This window comes from Neofelis nebulosa, chromosome 1, assembly GCF_028018385.1.
Source record: "Neofelis nebulosa isolate mNeoNeb1 chromosome 1, mNeoNeb1.pri, whole genome shotgun sequence".
NCBI classification, from domain to species: Eukaryota; Metazoa; Chordata; class Mammalia; order Carnivora; family Felidae; genus Neofelis; species Neofelis nebulosa.
This window is the reverse complement of record NC_080782.1, coordinates 239,536,377-239,550,214: the sequence shown is the minus strand read 5'-3', so window position 1 is coordinate 239,550,214 and position 13,838 is coordinate 239,536,377. Positions and strand designations below refer to the sequence as shown.

At 49.2% G+C, this 13,838-nt stretch overlaps 1 protein-coding gene across 2 annotated transcripts; it reads right to left on the bottom strand.

Moving 5' to 3' along the window:
• Positions 1-458: 458 nt before the first annotated feature.
• On the bottom strand, positions 459-7,468 carry C1QTNF9 (C1q and TNF related 9). Of its 2 annotated transcripts, XM_058689958.1 has the most exons (4): positions 6,347-7,468; positions 3,298-3,360; positions 804-1,474; positions 459-711 (listed from the first exon to the last, which is right to left on the bottom strand). In XM_058689958.1, exons 1-4 carry the CDS (start codon positions 6,510-6,512, stop codon positions 655-657), a joined length of 957 nt encoding a protein of 318 aa, XP_058545941.1. In that variant the 5' UTR covers positions 6,513-7,468; the 3' UTR covers positions 459-654. The 2 variants fall into 2 exon arrangements, with proteins under 2 accessions (XP_058545941.1, XP_058545936.1); XM_058689953.1 differs by having other exon boundaries at positions 459-1,474; positions 6,347-7,465.
• Between the last annotated feature and the right edge of the window lie 6,370 nt (positions 7,469-13,838).

Genomic DNA, 13,838 nt, shown 5'->3' with positions numbered 1-13,838 from the left:
ATACTGGCTCTGCTCATGCCTTGATTTAGACTCCGCCTCCAGCATCGTGAGACAGTTACTTTCTGCGGTTTTCAGCTCCCCGTTTGTGGTGCTTTGTGACAATAATCCCAGGAAACCAGTACAAATCCGAGCCTGGCAACTGGTTTCATAAACAACTATTTGTTGACCTAAATGGCGATTAAAACCCAAGCTACCAAATGAGCAAAGTGTTCCACAGCTTTCCGGAATGACTCGTCACCAGCTTACGCCTTGTGTTAGCTACGACATGGAATGAGCGCTGGAACGCTTCCCGGTGTCCCCAGAAATTCAGATGAGGGGTAAGTCCTGACGCGGCTCCTTCAAGAACTAACTAGCGTTATCAGAACACTGGCCCCATAAGAAACACGCGTGCAAAGGATTCTCCGGATAAGGGGAACGATGAAAATTCATAAATGGATTATAATAGATGATGCAGGCACCTTTTTAAGCTTTTATTCTTAAGTAATCTCTACACCCAACACGGGGCTTGAACTCACAACCCCGAGATCGAGAGCTGCAAGCCCCCCCCCCCCCGGTTGAGCCAGCCGGGCGCCCCAACACGAGCACTTGGGTGCCGCTCTGTGATGATTACAATAATGAGGGTGCTTCCTAGAGTAGAATCATCGGACAGCATCTTCACGAAGCCGTCTCCGATGGGTGGTGAGCAGAGTCTAACCGCCTCCCCGTCACTGGCTGAACAGAAGGAAGCCCGTGAAAGTTGTGTCATCGTCCTCATCCGCAAACAAGCCGTTAAACCTCTCCCCTCCTGCCACCTGCATCCACACCTCGTCCCCCAGCTTCAGGGGCAGCACGATGCCGCCGGACGCCTGGTCCTCCGAGCTCACGTAGCCGTCCTTGGTGTGCAGGATTTTTACCCCATTTTTGACCAAAGCTACCTGAACGTTCCTGGAGAAGACAGTGATGTGGTAGGTGAAGTAATAGACCCCGGCAACGTGGCAAGTGAATTTCCCCGTGGCTACATCGTAGTGATTGAATTCGTTGTACAGGATCTTATCAAATTTAATGGGCGCATCTGAAGCCGGAAACTTGCTCAGTACCGTGAGGCCCACCGTGAAGGCGCTTTTGGGCAAGACGGGAGTCTCGCCGATTTTCCCTTTTTCGCCTCGGTCCCCTTTCCAGCCTCTCATCCCCCGGACTCCCGGCTCCCCCTGGGGCCCGAGGGGCCCAGCATCTCCCTTGGGGCCAGGCTTTCCGACGGGGCCCATGGGGCCAGGTAGACCAGTTGGCCCCGAAGGCCCAGTGTGGCCCTGTAGCCCCTGAGGACCAGTGGGCCCCACGTCACCTTTCTCCCCCTTTGGCCCTCGAGGGCCAGTCTCCCCCTGGAGGCCTTTCTCTCCCATGGGACCAACAAGTCCCTTGGGCCCGTGTTTTCCTGGGGGTCCCTGGGAGCCTTGATCGCCTTTGATGCCTTTGGCTTCGACTTTTCCGTCTGCTCCTAGGCGGAGAAAGAGAGAATAAAGGAAAAGATGACTTGCGACACGTCACCTTGCAAAGCCAGCTTTGGCTTTTATCGAGCACACGGAGGAGATAAAGCCGTGCAAGTACAGTAGATGCTCCGGGTCCGAACGTTACTTTACTCCTAAAGTGCGTGCGTGGCATCCACACCCGCTCACACACGCGTGCGTGCACACAAAACCCCTTCGTACTCCTGTCCGTTACGGTGGCGTCGGGGTCCACGTTAGAAATTCCAGCTCCTTACCCGCCACAGAGTCGACTCTGGCCACTATACACGGCCGACCCTTGGGCACAGGTCTTTGGAAAGGCAGACGAACTCAAGCTGCCTCCAGTGACCTGCCACTCAGCTCTCGTTCTGTGACATCTTCTAAAAAAAAAAACCCTCACGGGACTGAGCAGCAGATAAAGACTTCGTACGGCGTGGCTGTCGCTGCTGTCCACCGCCCGGCCCGGCCTGTCCATTGTACCAACCGGGTCACACCGTTCGTCACTGTGCACACACACTCAGGGTCCCCCGGCTCCTCCAGCCCGACTGGAGAGCCGTGGTGAGGAGCACGGGTTCTGGAGCCAAATGCCAAGACTCCTTCCTGTCTCCACGCAGGCACAGCGGGGACAAGCCAGTCAGCCACCTACACCTCTGATGCCTCATCTGTAAAACTGAGACAATAATACCACCTCATTTATAGGCTGTTGTATCGAGTCGATATGTGGAAATCGGGGCACCTGGGTGGCTCAGTCGGTGAAGCGTTAGACTCCCGGTTTTGGCTCAGACGATGATCTCACGGCTCAGGAGTTCGAGCCCCGCACTGGGCTGTGCGCTGACAGTGCGGGGGCCCGCTTGGATTCTTGCGCTCTCCCTCTCTCTTTGCCCCTCGTGCACGCGTGCTCTCTCCCCCTCTCTTTCTCTCAAAATAAATAAACTTAAAGATACGTGAAAAGATGGGGCAGCTGGGTGGCTCAGTCGGTTGAGCGTCCGACTTCGGCTCAGGTCACAATCTCACAGTCCGTGAGTTCGAGCCCCACGTCGGGCTCTGTGCTGACTGCTCAGAGCCTGGAGCCTGCTTCGGATTCTGTCTCCCTCTCTCTCTGCACCTCCCCACCTCATGCTCTGTCTCTCTCTGTCTCAGAAATAAACATTAAAAAAAAATTTTTTTTAAATAAAAATAAAAAAGATACGTGAAAAGCACTCAGAGCAACCTGGCACAAAGTGTTTGCCCTTGAGACCATTCTCTCTCCCCCCATCAGTCACAACTGGCAGAGCCCTCCTCACCCTCCCAGGCCCAATTCCAGCGCCACCTTCTCATGCACTGTTGCCAGAAGCCCGGAGTCAAACTTTAGCGTCATTCCCCAGTGTCCACCCACTAAAACAGGCTTCAGCAAACTACGGCCCGTGAGCCAAATCCAGACTCACGCGTGTTTTTATCTGGACCACAGGCAACGAATGGTTTGCATTTTTAGGTGGTCACAAATAAAATTCTGCCCTAGAAATAATGCTTAAAAATTACATAAAATCCAGCTTTTAGTTTTCATGGAGTTTCACCGGAACACAGCCCCACTTACGTCGCATCTATGGCTGCTTTTCACTATGGTTGTGACCATATGGTCTGGGAAGCTGAAATTATTCACTATCTGACCCTTGACAGAAAAAGAATCATGAACTTCTAGAGATCAAGGGCCGTGCTGTCCTTATTGTTGGATCATCCTCAGAGGCTACAACGGCTACTTGTCCTTGGTGAGCGCCAAATGCCTAAGTCACTGACGGCTCAGAATTAGAGGGTGGTGACACGGAACACGATTTCTGACCTCGTTCTCCTTTCTCTCCATTCATTCCATCTTTCCCTGGACCACCAGGATGTCCTGGTTCTCCTAGGTGGAAGAGAAGGAAATAGACAAGGGTTAGAATCCTAATTCCACGTTTCCTGAACATCGGTCTCAATCGGGGGTATAGACCGAAGAGTCCTGGGAGTGTGCCCCCACCCCCGCGATGCACACACTGTCTTTTGCAGAAGTGCCGGTGGAGAGAGGCAGATGTGAGTTGTGTAAAAGAAGTGAATTATGAAATGAATTGAGTGGACGTCCCAAGCACCCAGCTCCAGGAAGACAAGACAGGAAGGTAATATGTGCACAGATGATCACAATTATGTTTTCCCCTCTTGAATTGAACTTGGGTAGCGACTGACTGTTGGAGGCACTGGGTGCCTCACTTCTGCTCTTTTTCTATCTTGTGTAGAGTGGGGTGGAAGGTTTACTAGCCTCCTGTGAAAACACCGATGACTGTGGTTACCTGGCGCTACTGGGGACGGAAGAAAGGATTCTGGAAGGATCTCTCCAGCACCTTACAGTGGTGGTAGATGTCACCCATTAAGGTGGCATGGCCGGCCACACTGGGAACATCAGGGGAGTGAGGTTTTGCCGACCACACATGAATTTTGAGCTCAGAACAGGCAACCCTGAGCTCCAACTTCCCATGTTGTAAGTCAACATCTCTGGCATCAAAGACAGATCTTGCTGTAAGGAAGGACAGTAGGAGCAAAAGTTGAAGGAATCACGAAGACACGAGTGTACCCCATGTATGTGTATGCACACACACAGCACACACACTGTGGTCCCAGTGGGAGGGGAGGGGAGAGGAATGGAGTTCATCAAGGTTGAGGTTTGGCCATTTACTTGCACTGGGCTGTTGACTACCCAGAAATGAGACTGGTCTAATGCCAAAAGGGACATGGGCTCTACTAGAGATGTCACCCATCGGAGACCCCGCAGAGCCCGTCTGCAGGGCAGTGGCAAGAGAGATGGCGGGTGGCCCTCTGCTTCATCCAGCCCACCCAACAGATCCCCTGGATTAGCAAATGCCGTGAGCACAGAAACACCTAAAAACACCAAGACTTTCATTCGGCTCTACAGCTGACTCCCCATACGAAGTAATTTGTTCTAATATTCATTTCCCCAAAACTTAACAAAGGCTTTTCAAAAACCCATATTCCAGGGGGCCCAGGTGGCTCAGTCGGTTAAGCGACTGACTCTTGATTTCAGCTCAGGTCACGATCGTGAGATCGAGCCACCCACCCATGCCAGCACGGAGCCTGCTTGGGATTCTCTCGCCCTCTCTCTCTGCCCCTCCCCCCACCCTCTAAAATACAATAATCGTTTAAAAAATCCATATTCCAACAGCATTTGCTGGCAAAGCACCTTTTAGTTCATCCTGAAGTTACTTTCTGTGTATCATTTCAACCGTTTTTAAAATAGCCAGAGGAATATCTAATCTTCTGATAGGATTCTGAAATAGCAAGAGGGAGGAAAAATGACCGTGGTTTGTGCTCAGGTTCCCCACAGAGTCCTGAAATGTCTAATTTAATTGGGGTGTTTCTATCAATGACTGATATCTCATGGTACAGTTTATAATTGGGATGAGATTCATTCTAATGAATGTAAATGTATATCCCTATGTCCCAAGTCTTAAAAATCTCTAGGTTTTTGTCAGACATCTTGTCAGATGTCTGACTAGTTCATCATTGTTTTCTCCCACTCACACGCACTGGAAAAGGTCACGCTAAGAAGAGAAATGACAGCGCTATTTTTGTGTGATTCTTGAACGTCTGCCTCATCAAGTCGACCTTCAATCTTCGATTTCTTTGCAGAGGTATTTCGGGCGCCCATCCGTTTGTGAGAGTTCGACAGTACAATTTGAAAGTCCCTCGGGCTGGGCACACGTAACCACAATACGCAACAGTACACGGACGGACGATGAACGTGTGAGGGCTCTCGCTCCTCCCACAGCACATGCTTCCGGCTTCACGTGACCTGTCCAAAGGGACCACGTGAAGCCACCCAAGTCAATTCATATAGGAAATATTTTCAAAGCTCAATTTTTTTCATCAAAATTTACCTTTTATTTTTTTAATTTTGTTTAATGTTTTATATTTGAGAAAGAGAGAGAGAGAGACTGAGCGTGAGCAGGGGAAGGGCAGAGAGAGACGGAGACACAGAATCCGAACCAGACTCCAGGCTCCGAGCTGGCAGCACAGAGCCCGACGCGGGGCTTGAACCCACAAACCATGAGATCATGACCTGAGCCAAAGTCAGACGCTCAACTGACTGAGCCACCCAGGCGCCCTCTAAATTTATCTTTTAAAATGTCAACTGGAGTTTTGATGTTTTCCCCCTGTACCCAGATAGACCAATCCGCTTACGTTTCAGGTATGTGACCCTACGGTCAGACCCAGGCTCAAGAATCAAGCCTGTCAGTTGGTGTCATGGAATCCACTCACGTATCCTGGCTTTTGCAGATCTCCTTCCCAGAGGCTGCATCCTGACCCCAGATCCCCAGACCCTGGGGCAGGTCCCAACACCTGAGTCCCGCCGTGTGGCTTCAGTGACCATCTACTTGGGTATTCTCTGTCACGCCACGTCACCTGCCTCACCGTGTGGCAAGGCCCTAGCTCTCCCGTGCAGCGCAGCTAGGCGCTCTCTGCTATTCAGCGATCAGATTTCTCTACATGCTCCAAGTGCCAAAGACCCACCATACCCGCCATCTGAGGCAGAGAGATCTACACCATATGCTTCTGAAGACGGCCTGTAGAATCAGACGTGATGGCCCAAAAGCAGTTGTCCCCACTAGATGAGAACGTCCGGTGGAGGGGGGAGCCGTGTTGGTCTTGTCCTGCTCGGTTCCCCAGAATCTGGCCTGGAGCGGGCTCTCGGTCACTGCTTTCTGAGCGAGGGGTGCACGAATGAAGGAGGGGGAGCGGGCAGGTGATGACTACACTGGTGATGAATGAATGAATGAATGAATGAATAAGAGGAACGGACGGGTACATGGAAGGGTAGCTGGAGGCCACCAAGTGGTGAGTACCTGCCTCTCCCTTGTCGCCCTTTGCTCCGTCTCGTCCATCTCTCCCGGGCAAACCATTGTGACCGGGATTCCCAGGGACGCCAGGGTGCCCCTGTCTGCACGTGTCCTGTGCGTTCACGTTTCCCATGCAGATCCCGCCGGCGAGCAGAAGCAACCAGGTCCTCATGTTTCAGACGACGGAGCTGAGCTGAGAGAGGGAAACACAGACCAGAAGGAAAGGCCTTTGTTTCTGGGGCCACAGACACAGCCTCTGCTCCTTGCCGTGGGGCACGGGCCCACTCCCGATCGACCTTGGACAGGATGGCCAAGACCGGTAAGGGCAGAAGCCGCTAGCAGACGAAGCTTCTCACAATCAGAAGGCCATCGTTCTTGAAAGGAACCCACGTGACTGGGACCACTCTGAATGGCGAATGGTCAAGGGGAAAGCCGAGTTCCAAGTCAAATACTCGCATTTGCCACTCCGCTCCACTTGGGGCAAACGGCTTTTTGGAGCCAGAGAAGGGAATGATACTCGCTTCTCGGCGCTGCTGTAAGAACCAAGGTTGACTACAAAGTGCATGAAAAGCACATGTTCAACAGTAAAGCAAACACAGAATTAGCATTTGATCCGGCAACCCCAGTTCGGGGTAGACACACACAAGAGCTCGAGGCAGAGACTCCGACATACTTGGACACGCGTGTTCACACCAGCTTTAGTCACAGGAGCCCGAAGGTGGGAACCACCCACACGGCCGCCGACATGTGAATGAGCAAGATGTGTTTACACACACGATGGGATGCCCCTCAGCCTTGAAAAGGAGGGACGTTCTGACGCATATACTACAACACGGATGAACCTTAAAGACATTGTGCGACGTGAAATAAGCCGGACGGGACCAATACTCTCCGACTCCACTCGTATGAGGGCCCTAGAGTAGTCGAATTCACAGGGACACAAAGCAGAACAGTGGGAGCCAACGGCTGGGGGAAGGGGAGGGGGAGCTAACGGGGACAGAGTTTCAGGTTGGGAAGATGGAAAAGCTCTGAAAGCGGACGGCGGAGACAGTCGAACAACGTGAATGTACTTCATGCCACTGAACTGGACGCTTAAAAGCGGGTAAAGTGGTAAGTTTCATGCAATGTTTACTTTACAATAAAAAATAAATAGAATTGGGGCGCCTGGGTGGCGCAGTCGGTTAAGCGTCCGACTTCAGCCAGGTCACGATCTCGCGGTCCGTGAGTTCGAGCCCCGCATCAGGCTCTGGGCTGATGGCTCGGAGCCTGGAGCCTGTTTCTGATTCTGTGTCTCCCTCTCTCTCTGCCCCTCCCCTGTTCATGCTCTGTCTCTCTCTGTCCTAAAAATAAATAAAAAATGTTGAAAAAAAAAAAATAAAAATAAAAAATAAATAGAATGAAAAACAGTAAAGCATTCCACGCTGTCCTACTGTGATGAGACATATGCTTTGAGTTAGATTTTTGACTCTACAGGAAACCACCGTGAAGGGCACATGCACACACACACACACACACACACACACACACGAAGGAACAGGCAGTTTGCAAAGTACACCTTTGGGCCCCACTGCGAGTTTTTGATTTGCTTTCCAACCCCATCAGGAGCGAAGGCCACGCCGGGTGGTGAGGTTTGCGATGAGATCTAAAGGAGCAGAGCAGCTAATCAGGCCAAGTGTTCTAGGCAGAGAGAACACACAGGCAAGACCCTACGGCAGTGTGCACACAGGATTCGTGGGACGTTCTTGACTACATCAGATCTCCCCGGGAAGGGGGCACCACACCGATGCCTCTCTTTCACGGCACCGTAGTACAGGGCTACCCTTACTTACATCACCGTATGACTGAAGTCTGACTGCATTTTTCTTCTTACTGTACTCCTAGTACTCAGTATTAGGCCTGCAGCGCTGTGTTGAATAAATATGCGTTGAATGAAATGCGTGTGCCATGGCAGACACTTTAGGACATAAAAATAATAATAACCTGAGAATCGTGTCACACAGAGGACGGGTTAAGACGGCAGCAGAGTAGCCTGAGCTCGCTTCATCCCTCGAACATTCGAACACAGCTAGATGAATATCAAATCATTTGAACACACGAGAAGCCGATCTGAACTGAGAGGGCCGGGCTACACAACTAGACCTAGAAAAGCAACCCCAGTGTGGACGGTGGGAGCCACGGAGAGTTGACCTCTGGGGAGAAAAGAACGTGTGTGTGCTGTGGAGGGGAGGGAGCCCTGATCATGGAGAGAGGAGTGAGTGAGAGAGAGAGAGAGAGGGAGAGGGAGAGAGAAAGAGTGAAGGGGCACCTAAGGGGTCTCAGAGGAATAAACCTTCCCCAAAACCACCGGGAAAAGAAGAGGGGCTAGCCACCACAAGCTTTTATGAGCCGCAGAGCGCAAAGTCTGAAGTTACCCAGGTCAGCGCCATCACCAGCTTTGCGCCCGGTGGGCCTGGCGGTGCTCCAGTGGGGAAGGAGTGTGGAGTGTGGAGGCCCGACGCGGGCAGCATGGTCTGAGGATCTCTTGGGTTGCACAAGGAGAGACAGTTCCCTGGCTTGCAGCGCATTTGGGAAAGGTGGACTGGCCTCTCCTGGGGCAGATAGACCCCGTGGGCACCAGCCTGCCGCTCTATTCACTGGCATAAGAACAGAGATGCCAGCTGAGGGCGGCAAACCTTGGGTGCCGGGTTTTGGCTGTGTTTTAACACCAACTCCAAAAAATTGCTAGAACTAATACATGAGTTCAGCCACGTCACAGGGTATAAGATCAATGTCGAGAAATCTGGTGCATTTCTATACACCAATAAAGAAGCAGAGGAAAAGAAACCGAGGCATCGATTGCGTTTATCATTGCACCAAAACTCATGAGAGACCTAGGAGTAAGCCTAACCAAAGATGTAAAAGATCTGTATGCTGAAAACTATAGAAAACTTATGAAGGAAATTGAAGAAGATGCAAAGAAATGGAAAAACATTCTGTGCTCATGGATTGGAAGAAAAAACATTGTTAAAATGTCAATGCTACCCAAAGCAATCTACACATTCAATGCAATCCCTATCAAAATACCACCAGCATTTTTCACAGAGCTAGAACACATAATCCTAAAATCTGTATGGAACCACAAAAGACCCCGAATTGCCAAAGCAATCCTGAAAAAGAACACCAAAGCCAGAGGCATCACAACTCCAGACTTCAAACCATATTACAAAGCTGTAGTGATCAAGCCAGTAATGGTACTGGCATGAAAACAGACATAGATCAATGGGACAGAATAAAAAGCCCAGAAATGGACTCACAACTATATGGTTAACTAATCTTTGGCAAAGCAGGAAAGAATATCCAATGGAAAAAAAACAGTCTTTTCAACAGATGGTGCTGGGAAAACGGGACAGCGACACGCAGAAGAATGAAACCGTACCACTTTCCTACACCACACACAAAATAAATTCACAATGTATGCAAGACCTAAATGTGAGACAAGAAACCATCAAAATCCTAGAGGAGAACACGAGCAGCAACCTCTATGACCTCAGCCACAGCAACCTCTTACTAGACGTGTCGCCAGAGGCAAGGGAAACAAAAGCAAACATGAACTATTGGGACTTTATCAAGACAAAAAGCTTCTGCACAGTGAAGGAAACAATCAGCGAAACTAAAAGACAGCCTACGAAATGGGAGAAGTTATCTGCAAGTGACATATCAGATCAAGGGTTAGTATCCAAAATCTGTAAAGAAATTATCAAACTCAACACCCAAAAAACAAATAATCTCGTGAAGAAATGGGCAGAAGACACGAATAGACATTTTTCCAAAGAAGATATTCAGATGGTAACAGACACATGAAAAGATGCTCAACATCGCTCATCATCACATGAATACAAATCAAAATCCCGATGAGACGTCACCTCACACCTGTCAGAATGGCTAAAATTAACAACACAGGAAACAACAAATGTTGGCAAGGATGTGGAGAAGGGGTGTAACCCTCTTACACCATTGGTGGGAATACAAACTGGTGCAGCCACGCTGGAAAACAGTATGGAGTTTCCTGAAAAAGTTACAAATAGAACTACCCTACGATCCAGCAACTGGACTACTAGGTATTTACCCGAAGGATAAAAAAATACAGATTCAAAGGGGCACACGCACCCGGATGTTTATAGCAGCACTATCAACAATAGTCAAATTAATGGAAAGAACCCAAGTGTCCCTCAACTGATGAACGGGTAAAGAAGATGTGGTATAGGGGCACCTGGGTGGCTCCCTCGGTTAAGTGCCTGACTTCAGCTCAGGCCATGATCTCATGGTTCGTGGGTTCAATCCCCACGTCGGGCTCAGTGCTGACGGCTCAGAGCCTGGAGCCCGCTTAGGATTCTGTGTCTCCCTCTCTCTCTCTGCCCCTCTCCTGCTCACGTTCTGTGTCTTTCTCTCAAAAGTAAACATAAACAATTTTTTTTAATTAAAAAAGATGTGAGATATATATATATATATATATATATATATATACACACACATGCACACACACACACACACATAATGAAATATTACTCAGCCATCAAAAAAATGAAATCTTGCTGTTTGCAATGACATGGATGGAGCTAGAAGATATTATGTGAAGCCAAATAAGTCAGAGAAAGATAAATACCATATGGTTTCACTCATTGGAATTAGGAAACAAAACAGATGAACATATAGGAAGGGGGAGAAAAAAAAGAGAGGGAAGCAAACCGTAAGAGACACTTAATGATAGAGAACAAACTGAGCGTTGCTGGAGGGAGGAAGGAGGGAGATAGGCTAGGTGGGCGATGGGTATTGGGGGGCACTTGTGATGATGAGCACTGGGTGTTGTATGTAAGTGTTGAATCACCACTATCACATCATACGTTAACTGACATAATTTAAATTAAAATTTGGAGAAGAAAATAATAACATGAGGCTAGTGAAGCAGGTCGGAACCCAGACCCTTATACAGCACTGAAGGCAACGTCCATCCGCACAACCTTTCAGATAGAGAAAAGACGTTCATATCTTAAACTTAGTGATGTCGTGCCGAAAATTGTTAATAATCCAACATTTGTTTCCCAAACATATTAGCCATGACATTATCTGTCATAGTGCAAAAGTGCATAATGTGTTTCCATCAGTGCCTCTTGGGTATAATATTATGTAGCCCCTGAAATAATTATGTAGGTCATGTAGAAATAAAATATGTGAAAGATATATGTTGTGTTTCATTAAAAAAATTGTTTTTTGTTTATTTTTCAGAGAGAGAGAGAGAGCGCGCATGCGAGCATGGGCAGGGGAGGGGCAGAGAGGGAGGGAGACACAGAGTCTGAAGCGGGCTCCAGGCTCCGAGCTGTCAGCACAGAGCCCGACGCGGGGCTCGAACTCACAAAATGCGAGACTGCGACCTGAGCTGAAGTCGGATACTTAACCGACTGAGCCACCCAGGCACCCTGATGTTGAATTTTTAAAAAGTAGAATAAAATGGCATGTACATTATGAATTACATAGGTACCCATGTAATTCTATATGCATATCGACAAAAACTAGGACCAAATATATCCAAATGAATATGGCTGCTTTAGAATAGCAGGGTTATGAGGGTTTTTCCTTTTTAAAAAATGCTTTTTTACAGTGTCTATTAAAATATTTCTAGATAAATATTAAAACCAGCTAGACTTGTCTAGGATTATATCGCCATCTTATGGAAACTTCTAAATATCACAGCGTCCAGTTTGATGGCAAAGTATTTTTAGACAAGAAAATACAGATGTTTCCTTTTGAAGTCACAAACTTACACCATTTTGGGAAATTGAATTGTTTTCTTAGAGCCAAATTCCATAAATAATCTACACCATCCTCTTTTGTTTAACTCAGGAGTGACTGGTCATAGTTGAATCGAAATGGCACAGACCAACCTCTGCTAAAGGGTCTATGTTTTTCCTTTTAAAGTTTTTCAAAATGTATTACAATTATTTCAATAATAAAAAGATCTCAAGATCATAAAGGTATCAAATTGGGGTAAACTCCATTTTGTCCTCCAGCTAGGGAAGAGCTAACATCCATCCTTCCGTAATTTTTTTTTAATGTTTATTTATTTTCGAGAGAGACAGAGCATGAGCGGGGGAGGGGCAGAGAGGGGGGAGACACAGAACCCGAAGCAGGCTCCGGGCCCCGAGCCGTCAGCCCAGAGCCCGACGCGGGGCTCGAACTCACAAGCCATGAGATCGTGACCTGAGCCGAAGTCGGCCGCTCAACCGACTGGGCCACCCAGGCGCCCCCTGTCAGTTATTTCTCTGGTTTTGGGCACTTGCTTAGACCTTCAACAGATGACTGTGAATAACCAAATATGCTCTGCTCCCAAATAAGCAGGGAAATAAGCTTTGGCACTATCTTTAATACGAAAATTGAGAAGAGGGACGTGAGGGTTTGCGCAAGGAATACAGTAGACATTACATTAATATGTCATTTGTAAAAATAAAAAGTTGCGTTTGTGCTTCTTACAAAGCCATAAATTGGATCCTCTGTTAGTTCAGCCCACAATCGATGCGCTCAATTTAATTGCACTACGTGTCGTGGAATTGATGCACCTTTCAATTCCTCTCCGTGTTTCTCCAGAATGCGCGAGAGCTGGGAACGCTTCTCTCCCGTCCTTCCCTCCCCCTCCCCCTCCCTGCTGTCTCCTGGATCACTGCCACCCCCACCCCATCTCCACCCTGCACCTAGACTAGGGAGCACTTAGGCGCCAGCCTAGGTTATAAGGACAGCCACTGCATCTTTCCGCTTGCTTATTTTCAGTACGTCACCAACAATTATTTGTTGAATGATTTAAAAAGAGAGAGAAAAAAAGAACTTTCGAAAGAAATATCCTGGCCCCAAATGTGTGGGACGCAGCCTTTGGGGGTGTGGCTGGGTATTAAATCGAATCCGTGCCGATGCCTTCGGTGGAGATCACTCGTTTCTCCAACCCCCCCTCCTCCCCTTGCTCCTCGTAATAGAAGTTTGAGGCGGCACGTGGCTGCCCGCACTGGACATTTCCCAGCCTCCCTGGCAGAGGCCTGGAAAACACGAGGAAACTGGATTCTGGCCGGTGGGAATGAACAAAAGGGATCTGTGCAAGGACCACAGGCTTCACGGGGAGGAGGGCTGCCGTACCCTCCCCGGGCCCCTTGCCCCTCCCTGCGGCTGGGGTGTGCGTGGGGGGGGGGGGTGGTGAGACGTCTTGGGACTCCTTGAAGGAGAGCCACCCTTCGGGGATAGAAAACCTCTGGTCCCTGATGGCCACCCAGACCAGACCCGCCCCGCCGGCCCGTCTCTGACACGAGAGAGAAGTACACCGCAAGCCTGCTCCCTCCCGACGGCTAAGCCCACGTCTTGACTAACGCGAGGCGCCTGCTGCCACAGGGGTGAGCATTCATCCCAGCGAGGAAGGTCGGTGGCCATGTGTCGTGGGCCCAATCGTCAGAGTTGCTGGGCACTTGTTGGATACGCAGCCCTC